Raw genomic sequence first — 19,803 nt, 5'->3', positions numbered from 1 at the left:
GTGAGTCGGCTTTTGTCGCGCGCTAAGCGCGGGAAATTTCTAGAATTCATGTTTTTATCGGTCAGTATGATTGGGAATTGCATGTATTGTTATCAATTTTTATCTTCTCTCTGCTCACGTAATCAGATTTTCCATTAGTAGAGCTTAGTGAGGTGTGTTTGAAAAATAATAATTAAACATCTTCGGGCGTATACCCGTTGTCAGGAACGAAACAGCACCTCGTCAGGCCCCCAAAACGGGGGTCTTGGGTTCCCATAGGGTGATAAAACGACCCCCATCACGTTGTTCGCGTTTGTCACGAAATTATCTGTACAGTATTGTGAGCCAGCGCGGGGCGCGAAAATATTCGATAATTTATGATAAAATCGGTCAGTCAGATCGGCGATTGCATATATATTATGCTATCAATTTATTGCCCTCTCTACTCACGTAATTAGATTTACCGTTAGAGCTGAGTGAAGTGTCTTGAAAACGGGAGGGCCCGTAAATTATGATTAAACATCCTCGGGCGGGCGGCAACGTTGATATGACTTCGTTACATGATGTTATTTCGTGACTTCCAGTCTGCTATATCAAAAAATATAGAATCGTCCAAATGCAGACTTCTAAACTAAGAGACGCACACGATTTCAAATTAGTATTTCATCACTGGCATAAAATTTTTCCCAGCGGGATGGTATTTGTCTTGTGAGGTTCAGATTGTGAAGACAGGAACATTCGGCGCCAGTCATTTAGGCGCCTATATGGACAATTACACCTATATGTATTTTGTATATATAACGAAGTCTTCGGTCTGCATAAGGGCATATACCTTTTCGGCCAAGGTTTTCTCGCTGCCGATCGGTCTGGCACACTTCTTGGAGTCGCATGTTATATGGCCTAAAACTTGATTGTATTTCTTGGTGGGTCGTGGCGCGGTAATGGCCCAATACCCAATTATATAGAGAAATAGCTACTTGAATTCGCGCGCAGCGCGAAAAAATTTTGAAAAAATTGCATAAATTTGCAAAAAATACTCTATGATTTATGCTAATTCACGAAATAATTTTGGGCCCCCTTCGAGCTCGGCCCCACCCCCAATTGGGGGGTTTGGGGTGCGGCAGTTACGGTGCTGCATATACCCGTACTCCGGTAGAGTTTATACTCGCGTGTTTGAGCTTGGCAGATGCGCATTTAAAGAGAGACATGAACGTTAAAAGATCGCTTTCGTTTTTCCCCAAAATTCACCATGTCATCAAGGACCCCGAAATGCCTTCTCACGGACCCCGGGTTGGGAAAAACTGCTTCAGAGGGCATATTATTGATATCAAGCTGATTTTTATCTTTCGATTTCAAATAAAAATCTTTCTCTGCCTATTCCGCCGCGTTAATTGCCACAACAACAGTTGCGTTCGGAAAAATATTACATGGCGTCATTGGAGTAAATTGACACTTTGTCGACAAGAGATGCGTTAGTATCAACGCTAAACGCTGCGTGAACAGGAAATGACCGCAAGTTAATACTTTTCGGTGATCCAACCGATGCAAAGTTGTTGATATCTTATCATTTTGCGTTCTGTCTTTCCGCAAAACAATGCATAGTTTGTGAGCGTGCGTCCGCTGTCTACCGCTGAGGTTGTTTCCTCATATTCCATTGGCAATCATTTGCGGTGCTATACGACTACAGTTTGGCTGGATCCGTACCGTGTTCATCATGTGGGTAGTTACGGTAACTTTGATGTTGAGTGGATGCGTAAGTAAGTGATCGTCATGTTTTTCGTATTAATTGGTTCATAACGAAATCAGTCTCCGTCAGACACTTTCAGCCAGCCATCCATAATTCTTACACATTTCTGGTGATTTCCTGTTGGTTATGTGTCACGTAGGCCTATTTCACGATTGGTGAGTGAAGGCCTCCGCCCAACACCGTCTCAGGCAGCAGTATATGACCGGAGCTGGTAGCAAGATAGTGTTGAACTTGATGCCCGGCGATATTATCTATTATTTCAAATGTAGAGAGTCGCATCTAGAAAAGCAGCGTTATCTCCAATTGCAGCTGCACAGATCACCCCAGCAGCACAATCACCTTGTGGAAGAAACTTCGGTGACTGTGACCAAGAAAACGGATTATGCTGGGGAACTTCGGAGACGACGCATTACTGTACTTGCAAAGCGGGTTTTCGGAGGGACGAAAATTCTATTAGTCACTTATGCGTCGGTGAGTTGGCGAGAGCATAATGCAAGGTTTGACGACATTGCGAAATGCAGTATTTTTATTGGTAACCCCAAACCACTGTCATAGGTAAATAGCGAACCCCGTGTAGGTTCTACAGTAGGAAGTGGCAGTTACCTTACTTAATCGTACGCCTTCTTTAAATATATTTCAAATAAAGTTTTGCCATTTTCATAGAATTATCTATTCAGTCGGGCAGCTACTCGAAGGTGTGAATAGAGTATGTTCAAATTCGTTCTTTTTCCGATCTTAATTGCCCTAAGTAAAACCCATGGGCTAGATTTCGAACTTGAGCAACACCACGCTACAGTAGCCTACTTCCGAAACTACTTTATCAACCTCTGCTATATACACCCGTGAGATATCTGCCTCTTTCTCAGGACTCCATTTACTTATAATACTAACAATACAGGGCATTACGTTACATTTCGTTGTTAAATCATAGCCATCTATTTTCAACCTTCCAGATATAGACGAGTGCTCCAGCCCTGATATTTGTTCTACGAATAGCATCTGCATAAACGATGAGGGAAGCTACAAATGTCATTGTAGATGCGGCTTTATGTTGGACTACACAGGAGAGCATTGTCGTAAGTTTTGAAAGACTGTGCGAATTATGTATCCGACGGAACATAGTGCATATCAGAAATTCGAATGCAGTTATTGCTAATATCTACGATCTGATGTTACCTAACTTAATATAATATTCCGCAACGTTGCTTTAATTTCCTTAATTTGTAATAGGAGTTGAATAGTAGCCTGTATTCATATCGAAATAAACCCGAATATTTACGGCAATCGTCAGCCGGTGACGTTAAATTTATGATACGATTGTTGATATACAATGGTCTTTTCACTTCTTTACTAGTTGCTGGCGATAACCCCTGACGACTGTGAGCCGAAAATATTCATTTCAATATGAATATACTATTCAATTCTATATTAAAGTTCTGTACCTCCAAGAAGCTCTTGCAATAGAAGTGAAAATTAAATGCGAATTACAGTGAACAAATCAGGCCCCGAGACATTTGTTTTGGCAGCTGGCATCGATCCATTCATAGATCAAGCATTGGTGAAGTATTTGCGTACAAAGGACGAACCCAGCATTGTTTTGTTGGGCAAGTTAAATCACAAAACTACACATAATCACTCACAATAGCAAGGTCTCGATTCGATGTCAATTTTCCGTCGCAATCTTATCCAGATTTGTAACAATATCTTGCGGTCCGGATCCGGACCAAGCCATGTCAAGTCTTGCAGACTTGTTCCAACCACCAATCTAGTTGACTGTCCACAAATCGCTTTCTAGTAGTTCTTGTCCTAGTTCCTAGTCGCGAATTTTTAAATAAGAGTAGTTTTAGTTGCGCATTATAAAAATAGTTTATTCGGTATTGAAGCTAATAGGTTGTGTTTTAGTTGGTTAGTTGCGGATGTGTAAAGGTCGTTAGTTCTAGTTCTCGGTTGGTCGAGAGTTTGGAAAACTGAAAAGTGAGTGAGTAATTTTAATTGCGCATTTTGAAAATCCAGTCGCAGCTTTACCTTAGCCGCTGTCTCAACCGTTGTTTATCGCAGTGTTACCGGATTTGATTGAGGGAATCTGTCGGATACCGGATCAGTGCCTTTCACTGCGTCGCCTTGGACGGAATCGCCGAGTGGCGTTTGAGGTTCGAAATGACGATTACGTTACCGACGAGAATTCTCTTCGAGTGGTAACATCGAGAAGTGCGGCTTCCCGTGAAAGGTTGGACTATATTCACTATATTCCATGAACTGTGAATTATAATTGCTGACAGTTAACGCAATTTCATTTAAATTTGTGAATTGTGTGTAGCAAGTATTTGTGCTTGTAAATGGATATAAAATAGCGTACTTATACTCCAATTCTGGCTTGAATATTGAGCAGTGGACTTGGGTCCGGAGATTTGATGCTTGATGGTTTTTACTACAATTGATTCTATAAATGGGACACTTTTATGGAATATTTTCGTGGGCGTTTTCGCAAGTACATTCAAACCGGATGCTTAGGATCGGCAACTATGCGTCTGGACAGAAAAAGTAACAAAGTCCCACTTTCCCCCCAAACTGTACCCATTAAACAACAATTAAAAACTTCGATATTACGTGTGTAAACTTATCCTCTATTACACTTTCGTGACATATTACAGTTGCGATTGTGAAGTTGGCTTCCAGAGAAATCCCTGTGGATATTGCGAGGATATTGACGAGTGCGCTGAAGGTGAAGGATATGTCATAACTCTGGTAGATTAATATGAATGCAAACTGTACTTTTAGGAACCCACGGATGCATCGGCGAAGGATCTGTATGCAGGAATATAGAAGGACATTACTATTGTGAATGCGAGGAAGGCTATTCACTTTGCGGAAGGACGTGCTACGGTAAGCGGGGGACTGTTACCCGGACAATGATTAAGGGATAATCCTAACTTCCCGGGTGTCGTGAGCATAGAAATGAATCGTGCAATTTATCAACAATTTTACATGAATTCTCGTTTTTAATGCAGCAAGTGAAGATATGAGTGGTTAGTACGCAGCCTGCTTAGGCCGAATCGCTAGAAATAAACTGCGTGGAATCCTCGGCATGATTTTTGATAGCTGTCGTTAGTATTGTGAAGTATCAAGTAGGCCTAGCAACAAATTGCCTTATACTGCTTTCGCATATTCAATATTTCAAGTTTCCAAAGTCAGTGATTGCGACATCATTCTGACACTTTCCCCATATGATATGTTATTCTTTATCAGTAGGCCGGTCTTCGATGATCATTGACAGTGATAACTTCACAAATAGGTCGAGGCTATCTCGATCACAAATTTCTGCGCTTGGTTTGTATTGCAAGACAAAATAAATATCGTAAACCACACCGCGGTTGACTCGAATTATCCTAATATTGTCCGTTGAAACTGCTGTCCGCGTACACCCGTTATCGTTTCCGTAACTTTTATGCAGGCATTGAAGAACCGAAGCCGTCAACATGTAAGTTTTTCATATTGTTAGTGATCTATAACAAGCAGCAAGGGGAACATATTTCAACTATGATCCCTAGAAATCCGCTATAGGCAATATAGCACTTGGACAACATTGTACAGAATACAAAATCTGGAGATCCGTGCAATTTAGATGCGATTAATTTAAAAAACCATTCGCATGCTGTTATATAGGCCTCAACTAAGGCTCGTACTACAATATCCCTCCCTGATGCAAAGACCGGTTTGTATTCTGACAATAGCAGAAGTTTTTATACTTTTAACAGAGCTTCCGATAGCTTCAACCTATTCCCGTCCTTCACTCTGATCACCAATGATTCTGCGACAATGTGTTAGGCAGTTATAGGCATTGTATTCCCGCATTTTAATTCTTACCAATGACTTCACAGACCTCTTTATTATTTTAGTAGAAAGAGCAGAAATTTTGTGGATACTGTAAATACAACAAATACCGACTCTGGTAAAACGCAAGAATATTTACACGGAAATATGGCAGTAATATTATGTCGCACGAATAATAGGCACAAATCTTAGTGCTAAAGACGGTATATGGCTAGACATCTGTCTACACATGTGTGCCCGGCTGTTGTTTACTAATATCTATGTCATATGAAGTATAAAAATTACATTATTACACCATATCGCGACAGGTGAAGTATCCGATGATGTGAAAGAAGTGAATGAAGACAATGGAGGTTAGTTCATCCATTCTATTAGACTTAGAGGGAGTAAACGATCCCAAATTTCGGATCCGATTCGGGATACGGTCGCTCTTTTCAAAAATGCTACTCGTCTTGATGATTTGCATAATATTATCTCATTATTTCATGCTAAATCTACTTGCTCATTGTACTTGCCCGGTGGCATATGATGTCGTATTTCGGCGAACGGACTGCGTCCCCATCTCAGCTTATACAAAGTCTTCATCATAATTTAGAAATTTGACTGGTGTGCGACACTATCAAAAATAATATTTAGGTCTTTTGTTGATATTCATTGACACGTCGTGCAAGTCGAGACCAGGATTTCCTTAGGATCCCTTATCTTAAGACTACAGGATTATATCTCTTTCTTATATCTTGTTCAGACTTGTCGTTAGATAGCTTCTGGTGTGACTTTCTCGAAGAGTCCGGTCTCGCGGAAAACCTCTTCCAGAGAGAATGCCGAGGATCGTCGGAATCAGACAAGCGGGATCTCAACAACCAAGACAGTGAGTTCTGAGTTGATCTCATTCAACGCTCGTCTAGTTTCAGGGTTCAGATGTATAGGTTATATCAATTTACTTTTGAACTTTTGATCTATCATATAAGGGCGATTACTTCATTTTGATACATCGGTGCTGCTAAAGCGTTGAGCTCTTTTTGATGGGCGGGGCTGGCACGCATACACTGAAGATTATTTGTTCGATCCCAAGAAGATGGATTCCCTGACTTCTGCTCCGACACGATGTTTATGACTAATGTAATTTCCTTGTATGATAGACCTATATATAGCCCATATGTTCTGAAAAATATTATAAATTTTTCGACTCACATTATCAACCAATTTTTTATTTGCGATACTGCAGCCATGGCCAGGTGTGAAGGATAACCAGTCCCCGAAAATGTTACTCATAGAGCCTCTACAGGCCTTGTAATAGGCCTAAACTAAACAAGTTGCCAAAAGTGAATGGGGTGGCCCCAGCAGATACCCGTTCTGGTTTGCCTTAAAACTTCGCAGCGATTCTCAAGCATACCCGCTACTTTCAGAATGGGGAGAATGGACTTGTTGGACCGCATGTAAGGCCACATGCTGGGGAGGATTGCAGACACGCACACGGAAATGTCACGGCGGGGCTATCGGCGTTGATTGCGTCGGAAGGGGAAGTGAAGCGAGAGAATGCTACTCGGGAGAGAAATGCGGTGCGCCTTTTTCCGGACTCAAAGAATTTCATTCATATTCTCTTCCCGCGTTTGGCTTTTCACAGCGGATCAGTGTTTACTGATCAGTAGGGCAATTTTTTTTTGACCTAACGGAAGATTTTGACCTAAAAAATCTAAATTTTTACCTTTTTTGACCTAAAAAAACTGAAATTTGACCAAATTTTGACCTCACGTATGCAAATTAGGTGTTTTTGCGTATAATGTTAAAATTGTACTATTTATCTTCATTTCTGGTTGGAACTGTCTGTCCTTACAAAGTAGATTGGCCTGAAAAAACGTTTTTGGCTCAAAAACTGACAGATTTTTACATGAAAAACTAGTATTTTAACGAAATCTGGCCCTATGAAGAATTCCAGTAGTTACATCACGTATATGGCAGTATGATTAAAATTTGTTGTAGTACAACGAAAGATCCTTTCCTACATTCTCGGGTAGAAAGTGTCTGTCCTTACTACGTAGCTTGCCAAGAACGGAGAAAGAACGTTCAACAGCAGCATTTGTTGGCTGACAACACTCAAGTTGTGTGCACACTGCTGGCGACAAACCGTGTTGCTTCATTCTGACAATGTTTTCTATATCACAATTTTTCAGCTTGCGCTTCTTGATATAAGAACCAAGCACTGTCCAAGCAGTCTTGCTTCAGCTAGGATATTGCGGTACGTTGACCATAAAACCATGTCACTATTTGTTTCATTTGACCATTTATGATTCACAATGAGCAGACGATGGTCCGTTTACAACGGTAGGCCTATAAAGTAGGCTACAAGCTGTAAAATATCAAATGATAAGTTCACCGACAGCGCAAAATCTACGATACTAAAGAAATGCAGAGGTCAAAAAATGTTGGACTTTGTAAACAATTTTGACAAATTTTGACCTAACGCTACAATTTTGACCTAATTTTGACTTTTTTTGACATGTCAAAAAAAAATTGCCCTACTGATCAGCATTGCCGTTTGCCTGAAGCTTTACGCCGGATGCGTAATTAATTGATCGTTACGAAACCATCAGACAATAAATAATGCGAATATTATACACAGGCAAGACAATATTCGGAGCTTGTGCTTCGATAGATTTACACAAAACGCATCAAGCAATAGCACGTCGAATCGTTCATGATATGTTGCTCGGTCGCTCGCAAAAAGAGAGGCTCTTTAGTATTTCCAGTCCGGGAATCCCAAAGCTTACCTAGACTATTTAGGACTACGGCAGATAACTAGAATTGGAATTGTCTAATCTACGATTCTACTGATTTAAAATGCACTTTAAAAATTCACTGGAATCGTAGTATGTTTTAATTCGAAAATGTATCTACCCACATTTCTCGAAAATAATTTTAGTCCATGATATTATTCCGCAATAAATAAAAAAAGTACTCGAATCCTGACCTCAAGATCATCTGGGATTACATACGTATACACAGCAGAGTTGTCAAATTCATAATGGTTTGTACTTGAATGCACTAGAAAAACTGCGGGGCGAAATCAGTTTGTTTGGATTTAGATATGAATCACTCTTAACCAAGGGATCAGAATTTCCACGAAACCGAAAAACAGAGTCTTTCCCAGACCTGGAATCGAAACCACACCGCCTGGGATTACATATACTGTGTACTACCAGGGCTGCGACATCTATCTTCCAACCAGGGATTCACGAAATTATCCAGGATATCCCTGTCATCAACAGACTTGATAGGACAGAATGACAGAATCTGAATTGAATCGAAGCATTTTTTTAACGTTAGACTTGTCTTTAGATTTTCGGGTTCGGAAAGATGCAACCACGCTCACAAAAGCGGAACAGGACGATTTAATACAAGCCATGGAGAAATTCCGCGCAGACTCGTCAGTGGCTGGATTCCACAATACAGGTAAATCTATGTAGGCGATGACTAGTTTCGTTCAGTGTATAGGCCTATGTAATGCTCTTCAGAACCTTAATATATTCAATATTAAAAGCATCCTCGCACGGCTGGCCACAACAATGTAACGGCGAGGAATGCTGCCCTCACGGCGCACGATTGAAGTTTTTGGCCTGGCACAGATCGACCATGCTGAACTACGAGAAGGGATTGTCCAGGTAAAGTATACTTAGGGTATTGCGTCAAAATCATGTACAATAAACTTCCCATTATCGCATAAATTCATAATAGATATTTACGAGACAAGACTATTGGATTGCCGTATTGGAATTGGCTGGCTGAAGATCAGACGCCTCCTATGATTGTCTGGGACAGAATGATTGACGGCCATCCGAATCCTTTCGCAAACATGACAGTGCGGATTGATTTGGAAGGCGCGATGAGGACCATACAACGGGACGCATCCGTTGACCTGGTATTCATGTTTTTTGCACATAAAAACTTGTCGAATTAATGCTGTCTGATACAGTTTCTGGTTTTAGTTGCAATATTTGATTTGGGTTTTAATATATGTCTCGCTTGATATTTCATCAGAGATATAATGTGGATCTTAGCGACCTTTCTTTGATTAAAATATTTCAACAATGCTGGTATAGCCATTTGTAATGCAGAGATCAGCGATGACTCGACAGTTCTGCATGCATGTTCAATGTCCATTGCCCATGTCCATACACCGTATGTCATTTCCTTTCCTGATTCAGAGGATGATGGAAACGGTGCGAGAGAGTTGGACAGGAGTAACGGAGACTTTGATGAAGCCCAATACAATGGCAGAATTCACCGAGTCCCTGGAGTCAATCCATAACTCCCCTCACTCTGCTATCTGCAGAAGCGCCGGATGTGAACTTTCAATGGGTGATAAATTTGTCAATAAATTTCAGAATTTTTTGGCAGACGTTCGTGGGACTTTGCCTAACGACTGTCTGTCATATATAAATATATTTTCAATACTTATTGAACATTATAAAAGTATAAACATGGAGATTAGCATTGGGACGCAACAATGCTGCCCGGGGAAACGAGAGAGTAGCCTAAGAGAAAAAGAGCCAGACAGCATTGTTGCGTCCCAATGCCAATCTCCATAACAATGAAAAATTCGAGGCTGATTGTGGGAGTTCCAGGGCCACGAGCGGAATAAAATTTATAATTTCGTAATCAGTGCAGAGTCAGCTTTCGATTGATACCCGTTTTGCCAAATTTGATGCTCGGCAAGCCGGTCAAAAATGACCGTCAAATTGCCTGTAGCCAAATGGAAATTGTGACGTGATACAATTTCACTGAGGCGTGAGATTTGCCTGTGTCGACACCATATAGGACACTATGGTGTGAGGATACGAAATTTTCAAGACGTTATCGTTACATCCTGCGTTTCCTTTGCAGGTTCTATCTTCTATGCCGCGTTCGATCCCATCTTCATGTTCCACCATACCCAAATAGACCGCTTGTGGGCGGTGTTTCAGGAGAAGATGGAGAAAGAGAACACCGCCGCATGGACGCTGGAGGCGGTGATAGAGACGGGCGAAGAAAAAAGCGACTTCGGGTACGTGATTTGTTAAGCTTAAGTGATACAAATTGGAAGGACAGTTTGATGTAACATTTCCAAATGCGATCCCGTTCCAGGGGTGGTACATTTGTACTGAAGTAGATGTTTCCTACTTTAACTACTTACTCCAATGTTCGTTCTTTTTGAATAATTTCACTTCTACTTAACAGTTATTCAGGCAACACTGCTTAATTTTTAGAATTAGACATTTGATTTGTTAAAAGTATAAAGCAGTTTTGGGATGAATTTCCATCACTTTTACGAGTGAAATTATTATCATAACGACTGGATATAACAGCGCTTTCGCCACAGTAACTGAATATACTCAAGTAGATGTCGTTACAGTTACACTGTCTGTAGTCAAAAGAGGGCCGAACGCTCCCCTCCCAATCCGTGTCTAAAATAAGCAATCTAGGTTTCTAATCCTAAATTTCAATATCTCTCTCATTAGGCGTCCTCAGATGCCGTTCGGAAACCGCACAATCAACCCATATCCCATCCTCAAAGCCGTGAACAACATGAGAGACTCGTATTACTACACACAGCTTACCGGAGTCGTTTACGACTACCTAGGAAACGACGGTATGCCATCAGAAGAGCCAGAGAAGCCTACGCAATTCCACTCCATTCTCATAGGTATGGTTTACTGCCAAATCACTGGTATGCTGTCCGTGATATACATCCTTCGTCGCAGCTCACTACCTTGAAAGTTTTCATGGATCGCGAGCGGTATATGTCAATTACTACGAAGCGTCTCAGGCTTCCGCCTGCGATTCACTCCGAGAAGACAAACGCATCGGCGGCAGCGTCGTGCTGCCGACACATAGAGTATTCAAAAATGCTCTCCCTAATTTGATACCTACTCGGCTGGTGAGTGGTATCACACGTTTTTTTTGCTTTTCTGAACTTTATCGGTAAGTGTCGAGCAATTGATAACTATCAAGGTGTGACATTGGCAGAGGTGGTCAAAGTAGTCAAGAAAGCTACTCAAGTAGAAGTAAAAGTAGCGACGGAAAATTCTACTCAAGTACGAGTAGAAGTACTCCTTCAATAAGCCATCGAAAACTACTTGAAGTAGAAGTAGAATTGACTGACTTTAAATCTACTCAATTAAGTAAGTAATTTTGAAAGCAGTCTTAATTCGTTCGCATGGACTGTCAAAAGCTTCGAATTGAGCTGTGCGGAAGGTGCAGAGAGCTTGATTCGTATTGATGCATCCCAGGAGGTATCAATTTTCGACAAAATAAGCATTATTTAACATCATGGGATGCAAATTATAGTATTGATATGAAAATGCGATACCAGCCCTGTTTCCTAGAAGACCCCGTTTTTAGAGAATATCATGGCATGGCGCCCTACCACATATTATAAGGCCCCAAGTTTAGGCGAAGAGCAATACGTAGAAGTTGTATCGGATACGGTTTCATCACTTTGCGCGATTAGTATACGTTAATAACAAATATTGTGGATCGTAAAAGTTATATTTAGTGTAGCTTTATTTTCGGAAAATAGAGGCATTACTACACTTGCTTTTATGCTTCAACACGTAGGCTATGTTCTGCAGACAAAAGAACTGAAAGTAATTAGAAATCAAAGTATGATACTCGCAATTGAAAGAGAAATACAAATACCACTTCTAAAAAGCGGAAAATAGACTTCATGTCACTTGTCCATAAAGCTTCAAAGGTGATCTGCTAAAACAGGTGTAACGTTAAAAAACGCTGGATTTTCCAGATCAGCAAGACACGTAATGGGCTGCTAGATTACAATATGATAGGTAATTGCTAGATTGCGAAACGGTAGTTTCAAACGTTATGGTGGGCCATATTTACTGTGATGAAATATTTGATATGGGCGACAATGCGGTGTGAGAGGAACCAAGCAATCCGGTACCTAAATCATATTGACTGATACTTACGTGAAAAAAAATTTGTCACTCCATCACTACTATGCGCTAAGCGCAACAAAATTTGTGGGCTTTACTTGACTTTTATGAATATTAAATGTTGGTACTCCGTGAAAACAGCCATGAAATTCCTCAGGCTATCTTTCGTATTGGGGATTAAACTACCTCTACTTGACAAACTGAAAATAGCGAAAAGTAAAAAAAGTAGATCACAAAATATTACGAAGTAGAAGTAGCGAAAATCAGATCTACTTGAGTAAGTACCAGAAGTAGAGGAAAACTATTTGAGTACTTCCAAAAAGTAGAAGTACTTCGTTACTGACCACCTCTGGACATTGGCTGTGATCGTGATGTAGCTATCCACTATCCAGTGGTGGCTTTTGAGGTGGGCGAGGTGGGCAGTCGTCCGCCCCCTGGTCGAAGGGCCCCTCTTTGGTTTAAGCGCTTTTTTCAGGGATTATAGCGAATAAACGTGGAAATCCGTGTACCAATCTAGAAGATGATTCCGTGCAGATGAGTCAATCATCTAATCTCTGCATTTGTTAGAAAAGTCCCATATCCCGGTGATCATCAAGTCTTTGCATACGGTAGAGGTAGCCTACTTAGTTTTAATGCAGTCTATCCTTGCAACCATGCAATAATAGATTTGGCCTAATCCAGCGCCGGCTCAAACCTTGACGTGGTGCGCTGGCATATTACTAATGTCAGCCGATAGCTTTCCAGATTAGTGTTGTCTATATAGCTTGCAGTAGTAGTATGGCCAATATATTATTCATCACTACATGCAGAGGTGGTCAAAGTAGTCACCGTCGCTATTCAAGTAGAAGTAGAAGTAACGCCGGAATTTCTACTCAGGTAGAAGTAGAAGTGGTGGTTCCCAAGTAAGTAAGTAAGTAAGTAGGTATTTTACGCTTATTTGTGCCTACAAAACTGAAAACTGTCAAGTAGAAGTAGATGTAGTCTAAAATCATAACTACTTAAAAAGTAGTGTGGGTAGAAAAGAATCTACTTCAAATACTTCAAAAAGTAGAAGTACTTCGTTACTGACCACCTGACTACATGCCATACATCTGCCACATGAAGACATGAGCTATATAGTTGACGGGGTCACTTCTGTTATAACTTGACAATGTATGATAAAAAAGGGCCAGGAGCTAGAGCAATTCAACATTTAGGCCTGCTTCAAAGCCGTGTTATGGTTTCCTAGACATATCACGTAATTCCGTTCCATATGGCGCACTAATCTCAAGTTGGTAATAATAGATTCAAAAAGGGATTACATACTTATAGGGGGGACCCTGGAAGTCTCGCCCAGCTCAACCCCACTCGTAGGACCACCACTGTAGCTATCCTTGACCTGCAATGGAAAGTGCGGTCGCGAACGCCTGGTGGGCAAATTGCGACTGATACACAGAAGCAACATTGTCCAGATGACCAAAGATATACAGAATACATCGATCAACGATCTCCAAATCCACTAAAATCTTAAGCAGTGGTTCTTAACCCTCACTAACCCACGGAACGCTTACGCTAATATGCAAGCCTTGGCGGAATACCAAATTTTCGCTACCGTTGCTACCAGGATACAAATGTTATTAGACTGTTAACACATTGCTATAGAATACTAGCGCAAATAATCATTTGTGCAATGTGCATCAACAGAGTGTTAAAATAACGAAACCATTCAATTACAATTTTCACACAAATCGAAACTTTATAATGTATATATCAGGGCTGTGGAGTCGGTAAATTTTACCACCGACTCCAACTCAGACTCCACACATTTCCAATGGACCTACTCCGACTCCGACTCCCGAGTCTTTAGCGTACCGACTCCGGTTAAATGACTATCATATAACCAATAAACATATGTAAACATATGATTAACGATGGCATGCAAAATTGTTTCATTGTGCCGCATCTCGAATTATTCACTATGCACGAAAGATTGCCTTTCTAAATATCCTTCCTTTTCTATATTTTATCAGTTTTTATAACATGGACTATTTAATAACCTAATATGTATGAATTATTCAAACACGACATATATCCCATCCTGTATCATTAAAATGTAGATAAAATAATCGAAGTGTGGCTCTTGCGTATGAGTCAGCAACAAATACAGAGATGCATCTTACTTATTTTCTCATTTCACGCTGTACTGATTACAAGCACACACACTCCACTACTATAGACATTGGTCATAAACGAAAATTAGAAAGTAGCCTACATGCACTTAGTCAAGTATTCAATGACTAGGAATTGCAGTCTTTCGACCTAAGCAGCTAAGCTACACAACAAACATTTTTGAATTTTGTCAAGCGGGAAGGAGCGTTTGGTTATATTTACATCAATTTTACACACGATATATTTGCTCTGACACAATATCATGGTATAATTCCAAAAATTGCATCAACTAGTGACTGCATCATGAAGATGCATATTGCTTCTTTCTTCCTCTATGCAACTGAATTGTAATTTGAAAATAATGTCCAATTTTATCTATGTCAGGAGTGGCCAACCTTTTCGACCAAATGGCCACATCAGATTTACGAACCATTGCGCGGGGAACTTGAATGTTGATAACCTTTTTTAGTCGTCCGAGAGGAACGAACCGAATTAGGTAACATTGAAAACAAGACTTATATGACTGCACTTTAAAATTGATAACAATTATGTCATTAAAACTCCGTGTCCAACTGTACAGTGTGCAGTCATGCCCTGGTCGCGCGAAGCACAAAATGTTTTCAAAGGTAATGAATGAATTCGATCAATAAATATATTACTTGCATGTATTGGGGGTCGCCTCTGTATAGGAATGGGCTCATTTGGCAAGGACAGGTTTATTTGCCGTTTTAGACATAGCAATATCGACGGTTTCGGTGAACATGCCTCTGTAATCTTGTGCAAATGTTTCATCGCCGACGATCTCGCATCGAGCGCACAAGCGAAGTCACATGTTGGACGACACGTTATCTCCTAATTGCGAGTATAGTTGGACTCAACTATCTAAATTACGCGAATTTATAATTTCCAGGAGGGGTTCCAATCCTAAATGCAAGAAATGTAACAATAAATCATGCGAAGTGCTAAAAAAAATTCAAGTCAAATAAATCTGCTACGGAGTATTCTATTTTATGGCCATACGAAGATCTGCGGTGAATGTGACTGGCCCCTGGTTACACCAATGCGTCGAAACTGATGTTTTAGTCATTATCAATTTCGCGGTCAAGCTAATCAAATTTTGCCTGGCCTTGCAATTTTACCTGATGTTATATTTAATTTCGAGAATTACGTCGCAGGCCACACAACCTTTTTCGCGGGCCACGTTTGGCCAGCGGGGCACGGTTTGGCCGCTCTTGATCTGTATCGTTACTAATAACAATGATTGATGGTACATAAAAATCCTATTATAGTTGTTACTATTAGTAATTCAAAGATGCCTTTGAAAGCAATTGTTTTCATGATTAAGAAGTTGGAGACGGAGTCGAAGTCAGGGTCATTTTCACAAACTCCGCCACCGATTCCAGTCAGTATTTTTTTCCACGACTCCGACTCCAGCCACTACAATTTTCACGGCTCCGTCTCCGACTCCGACTCCATCAAGCGAAAATTAGCCAAACTCCGACTCCGACTCAACAGCCCTGGTATATAGACTGGAAATCAGTCTGACCTCTGCTGCTCCCATTCAGATACCAGGCCAGAAATTAAAGACTTTACCTCGGGAATTATCATGGTATTGCTCGGTTGAAACGAAACAGCGTGATATCTTCAACTAATTTACGAAGGAGTTTATGAATATGTGAGATAGACTTGACATTTGAGACGGTCGGGATATCAGTTTCCAACCCTAACCCCTCCTGCGTACGCCACTGCACACGGTGTTCAGTACAGTCACAACAGTCACCATTCGACAACAGATCGGACCTATAATTGCCTGTAACCAATGATGGCAAAGAGCAAAACGGGCGTATCATCACAAATCATATGTAGGCCTATGAGTCGAGTGTACGTCTTAACCTGACTTCTACGAAACCTTTGAGATTGGCTCATGGGACTCCTAGCCGAACACTGGTTATGATGAACCACTGATCTATGGCTCACAAATATGACTTATGAAATGATTGGCTCCTCCTACTTTATATAAACATGAAATGCTCGAAAGTGTGTGATGCGTTCTTGTGTACATACTACGTAATGCAACGCTGCAGTAAGAATATTGTCTCGGGGGCTACTAATATCGGGTGTCTGCATTATACCACTCAGTCGAATGTGCACTGCGCAGTTGCAATGCAATGTTCTGAACGAACGCGAGACATGAAGTTTCACGCAATCTTAAATTCGCCACGCAGGATCCTCGGGAACACCGCGATATCAGCCTGAAGGCATGCTACACTGATCAACCAGATTGCACCTCGCAATGCCCGACTGCGACGGAGCGAACCTTACAGAGTATGCCATCACCAATACTGTTGCACCGCCACCAGGAATCAAGTGAGCGTTAGGTCCTTACTGCTCAACAATTTGTAGACAATGCGACACAGATCGCCTTATTTTACCACCTTATTTTACTTTCGTGCATAGACCAAGAATTGTTCAAGTTCAATTGGTCACCGGACGTTAAGCTGCCGTCGTGGGGAATCAACTTCCGTTCGAATGTACAGTTCCTCTACTTCTACGGATCTCGCGCTAACCACATGTATCGGGTATGATACCATAGGGTAGGATAGAGCCATGTCGAATATAACGTAGTCAGTAACAAATGACTTCTAGACTTTGTTGGAGTAGCCTACTCAAGTAAGGTTTACTCAAGTCGTTGTTTTCAGACGACTTCCACTTCTAATAAGCAGATTTTAAGCCGCGACTATGTACTGTTTACACTTAGTATTTTGCAAAGTAGAAGTTCGTTTGGGGATATGTTTGTATCAGATGTATCACTTTTGTGAGTGAAATTGTCATATGTTAATTTTATAAAAGAGACTGATATTTCACAAAAAAATTCACAGCGTACAACCTTCCAAGGATTGCGTTTGCGCATAACTAACGCGAACGTGAACAGAACGTTCGCACCATCATTTACCAAGTATCAGAGCCACCCAATCAGCGGTATTTGATATTCAACGACAGGTCGAATCTCACTCCGAATGGCGTGACTGTGACACCTCGAAAGCGATACCTTTCCGTTGTCAACCGAAAATACTATGCAAGCTACCGGTCGGAGTCTACTACGTAATCGATGAAGATCCCGGAATTTGTCGACACGGATTAAGAATGATGGCAGTTTCCACATTTTAAAATCATATGGATTTAATGTAATGGATGTAATTAGCTTGTTTTTTTTCCTGCGACTCGTAGATCAAACAAGGCTTTTGCGATTGTGTATATAAAGTTTGTGATGGCAGTAGAAATCGTTAGGTCTTCATTTAGACATATTGTCTGTATTATGCACGACAGCATATATTAGTTCGGTGGTTCGTAGATAATAACAACATGTACTTTTCAAATGGTTATCCCTTTTTTTGTCTTACTTAAATAAATAGTATATGTGTATCGTGGGTATCATCCACGGTTGTGATAAATTGATTGATAACTCGACTCAGTCGCAATATTTAGGTTCCTTGAGTCATTTTCTTCAACGTGGATAATGAAATGACTCGACTCGGATTCAGTTACTTTGTGTACTGCCTGGTATTGCACCCAAGTCATTGCGCGTGCTGTCCGATACATTAGATATGGCTGATTTAGAGATGCGATAATCCCACCATTAGTGCATGGCAATTCGGGTTTCCAGCACAGGCACAGCATGGCGAGTTTAGCACGAGTTCGGGCACCCATGGCCATTCTCCACTGTTCAACTGCGACCAAGTGTTGTCCACAGTCTTATCAATTTAAATAGACGTATTTTGCAGAACATACATCGGCTATATATAGGCCCATCATACAAGGAATATATATACCGGTAAGTCATAAACATCGTGTCAGAGCAATCATCTTGTATATATAGGAGAAACTTAGGTGACTGCGATAAAGAGAATGGATTATAATAGATCAACCCTCTGCTGCTACGCCTTGAAAGCATCACTGGGCGAGGAAGAAGTCTCGAATGATTACATGCCATTATTTACACTAACGACAGTCCAGTTCCGCACAAATTCTAGCAAAGGTGAAATTACTGAATTACATATGCTGCTCGAAATCCTGTACATAGGCATTGCTTAACAATGCCGTGCATTCATGGCTATTACTTTTACCACGGACTGAATATTGATTGTACTAGTGTCGACTTGAATCGCGTATGAAAATCATCCGACTGACTCGTGACTACCATGACTTTAGAATTTTGAGAAACGCATTTCCCACCACTCCTACCCGGTAACTATAGCCGTAATTGGAGATGATGTGAACGTGAGGTTCACGTTCGCGTTCTGTGGGTGAACCTCAGAAATTTAGAGGTTCGCGTTCACAAACGAATCTTCGTAGGTTCTGCACTGTGAACCTTTTTCATATATTACAATTTTCACTACATTATAACATCTATGGTTGAAATTTATTGCATTTCAACTGCGGGCCACTCTATGCATGGCGCTGGCAGCAATAAATATCAACATTGCACGAACATGCACCTTGACCATCTCAAAAATTTTACTTGCTTCGTGACATAAGTTTGCTCAAAATATCCAGCTTTCCGTTTGTGAATATTTTTAGTGACTCTCTCCTGTGAGCTTTACCCACAATCACACAACATCACGAGCGAAATACACTACATGTATAGATAGTCAGCGAATGTTGCTTATTCAACCAATCAATGAAATTGATACCGTTGTAAGATGCAAAAAATCTAGCAGGCGTGCCGGGTCAATCTTGATTTAATATGTTCATTGCATCATAAAAACCAAATCCGGGCGATTGGGGTGTTGACTGCTTCTGTATAACTTGTTTATGGGTATTATCGGCAGTAAGTATAGAAACCCGTTTTACACTCTGCTCAATATCAACGTAGCAATACTCATACGCCGAATACATTGTCCGGTCTGGCCTAGATCATTAAGGCGTAAGCTTATGTTCCCTTGCAAGTCCTCGTCGAAATTGTTGGCAAAACGACGGAAGATATTGATTTTATGGGATGACTATATCATTTGATTTCCCCAGCAGTTGATACATTTGGCGACGTACTTCAGCATTGTGGCATTATTTCGCCCGAGTCGGCGCTAGGTATCGTGTACATTAATATAGGCCAGCCGGTGGGCACACTACGGCCCGTGACAACATTTCATGCTGCCCGCGAAGGCATCGATA

At 40.9% G+C, this 19,803-nt stretch overlaps 1 protein-coding gene across 1 annotated transcript; it reads left to right on the top strand.

Moving 5' to 3' along the window:
• The first annotated feature begins 1,532 nt into the window (after window positions 1–1,532).
• On the top strand, window positions 1,533–18,071 carry LOC145454458 (uncharacterized). Its single transcript, XM_080332456.1, has 20 exons — window positions 1,533–1,736; window positions 2,036–2,197; window positions 2,680–2,802; window positions 3,785–3,953; window positions 4,378–4,448; window positions 4,505–4,609; window positions 5,178–5,204; window positions 5,866–5,910; window positions 6,303–6,425; window positions 6,964–7,116; window positions 8,894–9,007; window positions 9,096–9,216; window positions 9,290–9,473; window positions 9,760–9,913; window positions 10,439–10,598; window positions 11,053–11,237; window positions 11,296–11,471; window positions 16,860–17,001; window positions 17,092–17,213; window positions 17,635–18,071. The coding sequence occupies exons 1-20, from the start codon at window positions 1,694–1,696 to the stop codon at window positions 17,800–17,802; spliced, it is 2,547 nt and encodes an 848-aa protein (XP_080188582.1). The 5' UTR covers window positions 1,533–1,693; the 3' UTR covers window positions 17,803–18,071.
• Window positions 18,072–19,803: the final 1,732 nt, after the last annotated feature.

This window comes from Botryllus schlosseri, chromosome 13, assembly GCF_051294905.1.
Source record: "Botryllus schlosseri isolate E-star chromosome 13, Bs_hap1, whole genome shotgun sequence".
Classification (NCBI taxonomy): domain Eukaryota; kingdom Metazoa; phylum Chordata; class Ascidiacea; order Stolidobranchia; family Styelidae; genus Botryllus; species Botryllus schlosseri.
The sequence above is the reverse complement of the archived record's forward strand: the minus strand, read 5'-3'. Positions and strand labels throughout refer to the sequence as shown.

Excerpts from the sequence above, each read along its gene's own strand:
- LOC145454458 (XM_080332456.1), top strand. The coding sequence starts at position 1,694 with ATGTGGGTAGTTACGGTAACTTTGATGTTGAGTGGATGCGTAA. Across the intron at positions 4,610-5,177 it reads TTGCGGAAGGACGTGCTACG|GCATTGAAGAACCGAAGCCG; the intron begins GTAAGCGGGGGA and ends ACTTTTATGCAG. Across the intron at positions 6,426-6,963 it reads GGATCTCAACAACCAAGACA|AATGGGGAGAATGGACTTGT; the intron begins GTGAGTTCTGAG and ends CGCTACTTTCAG.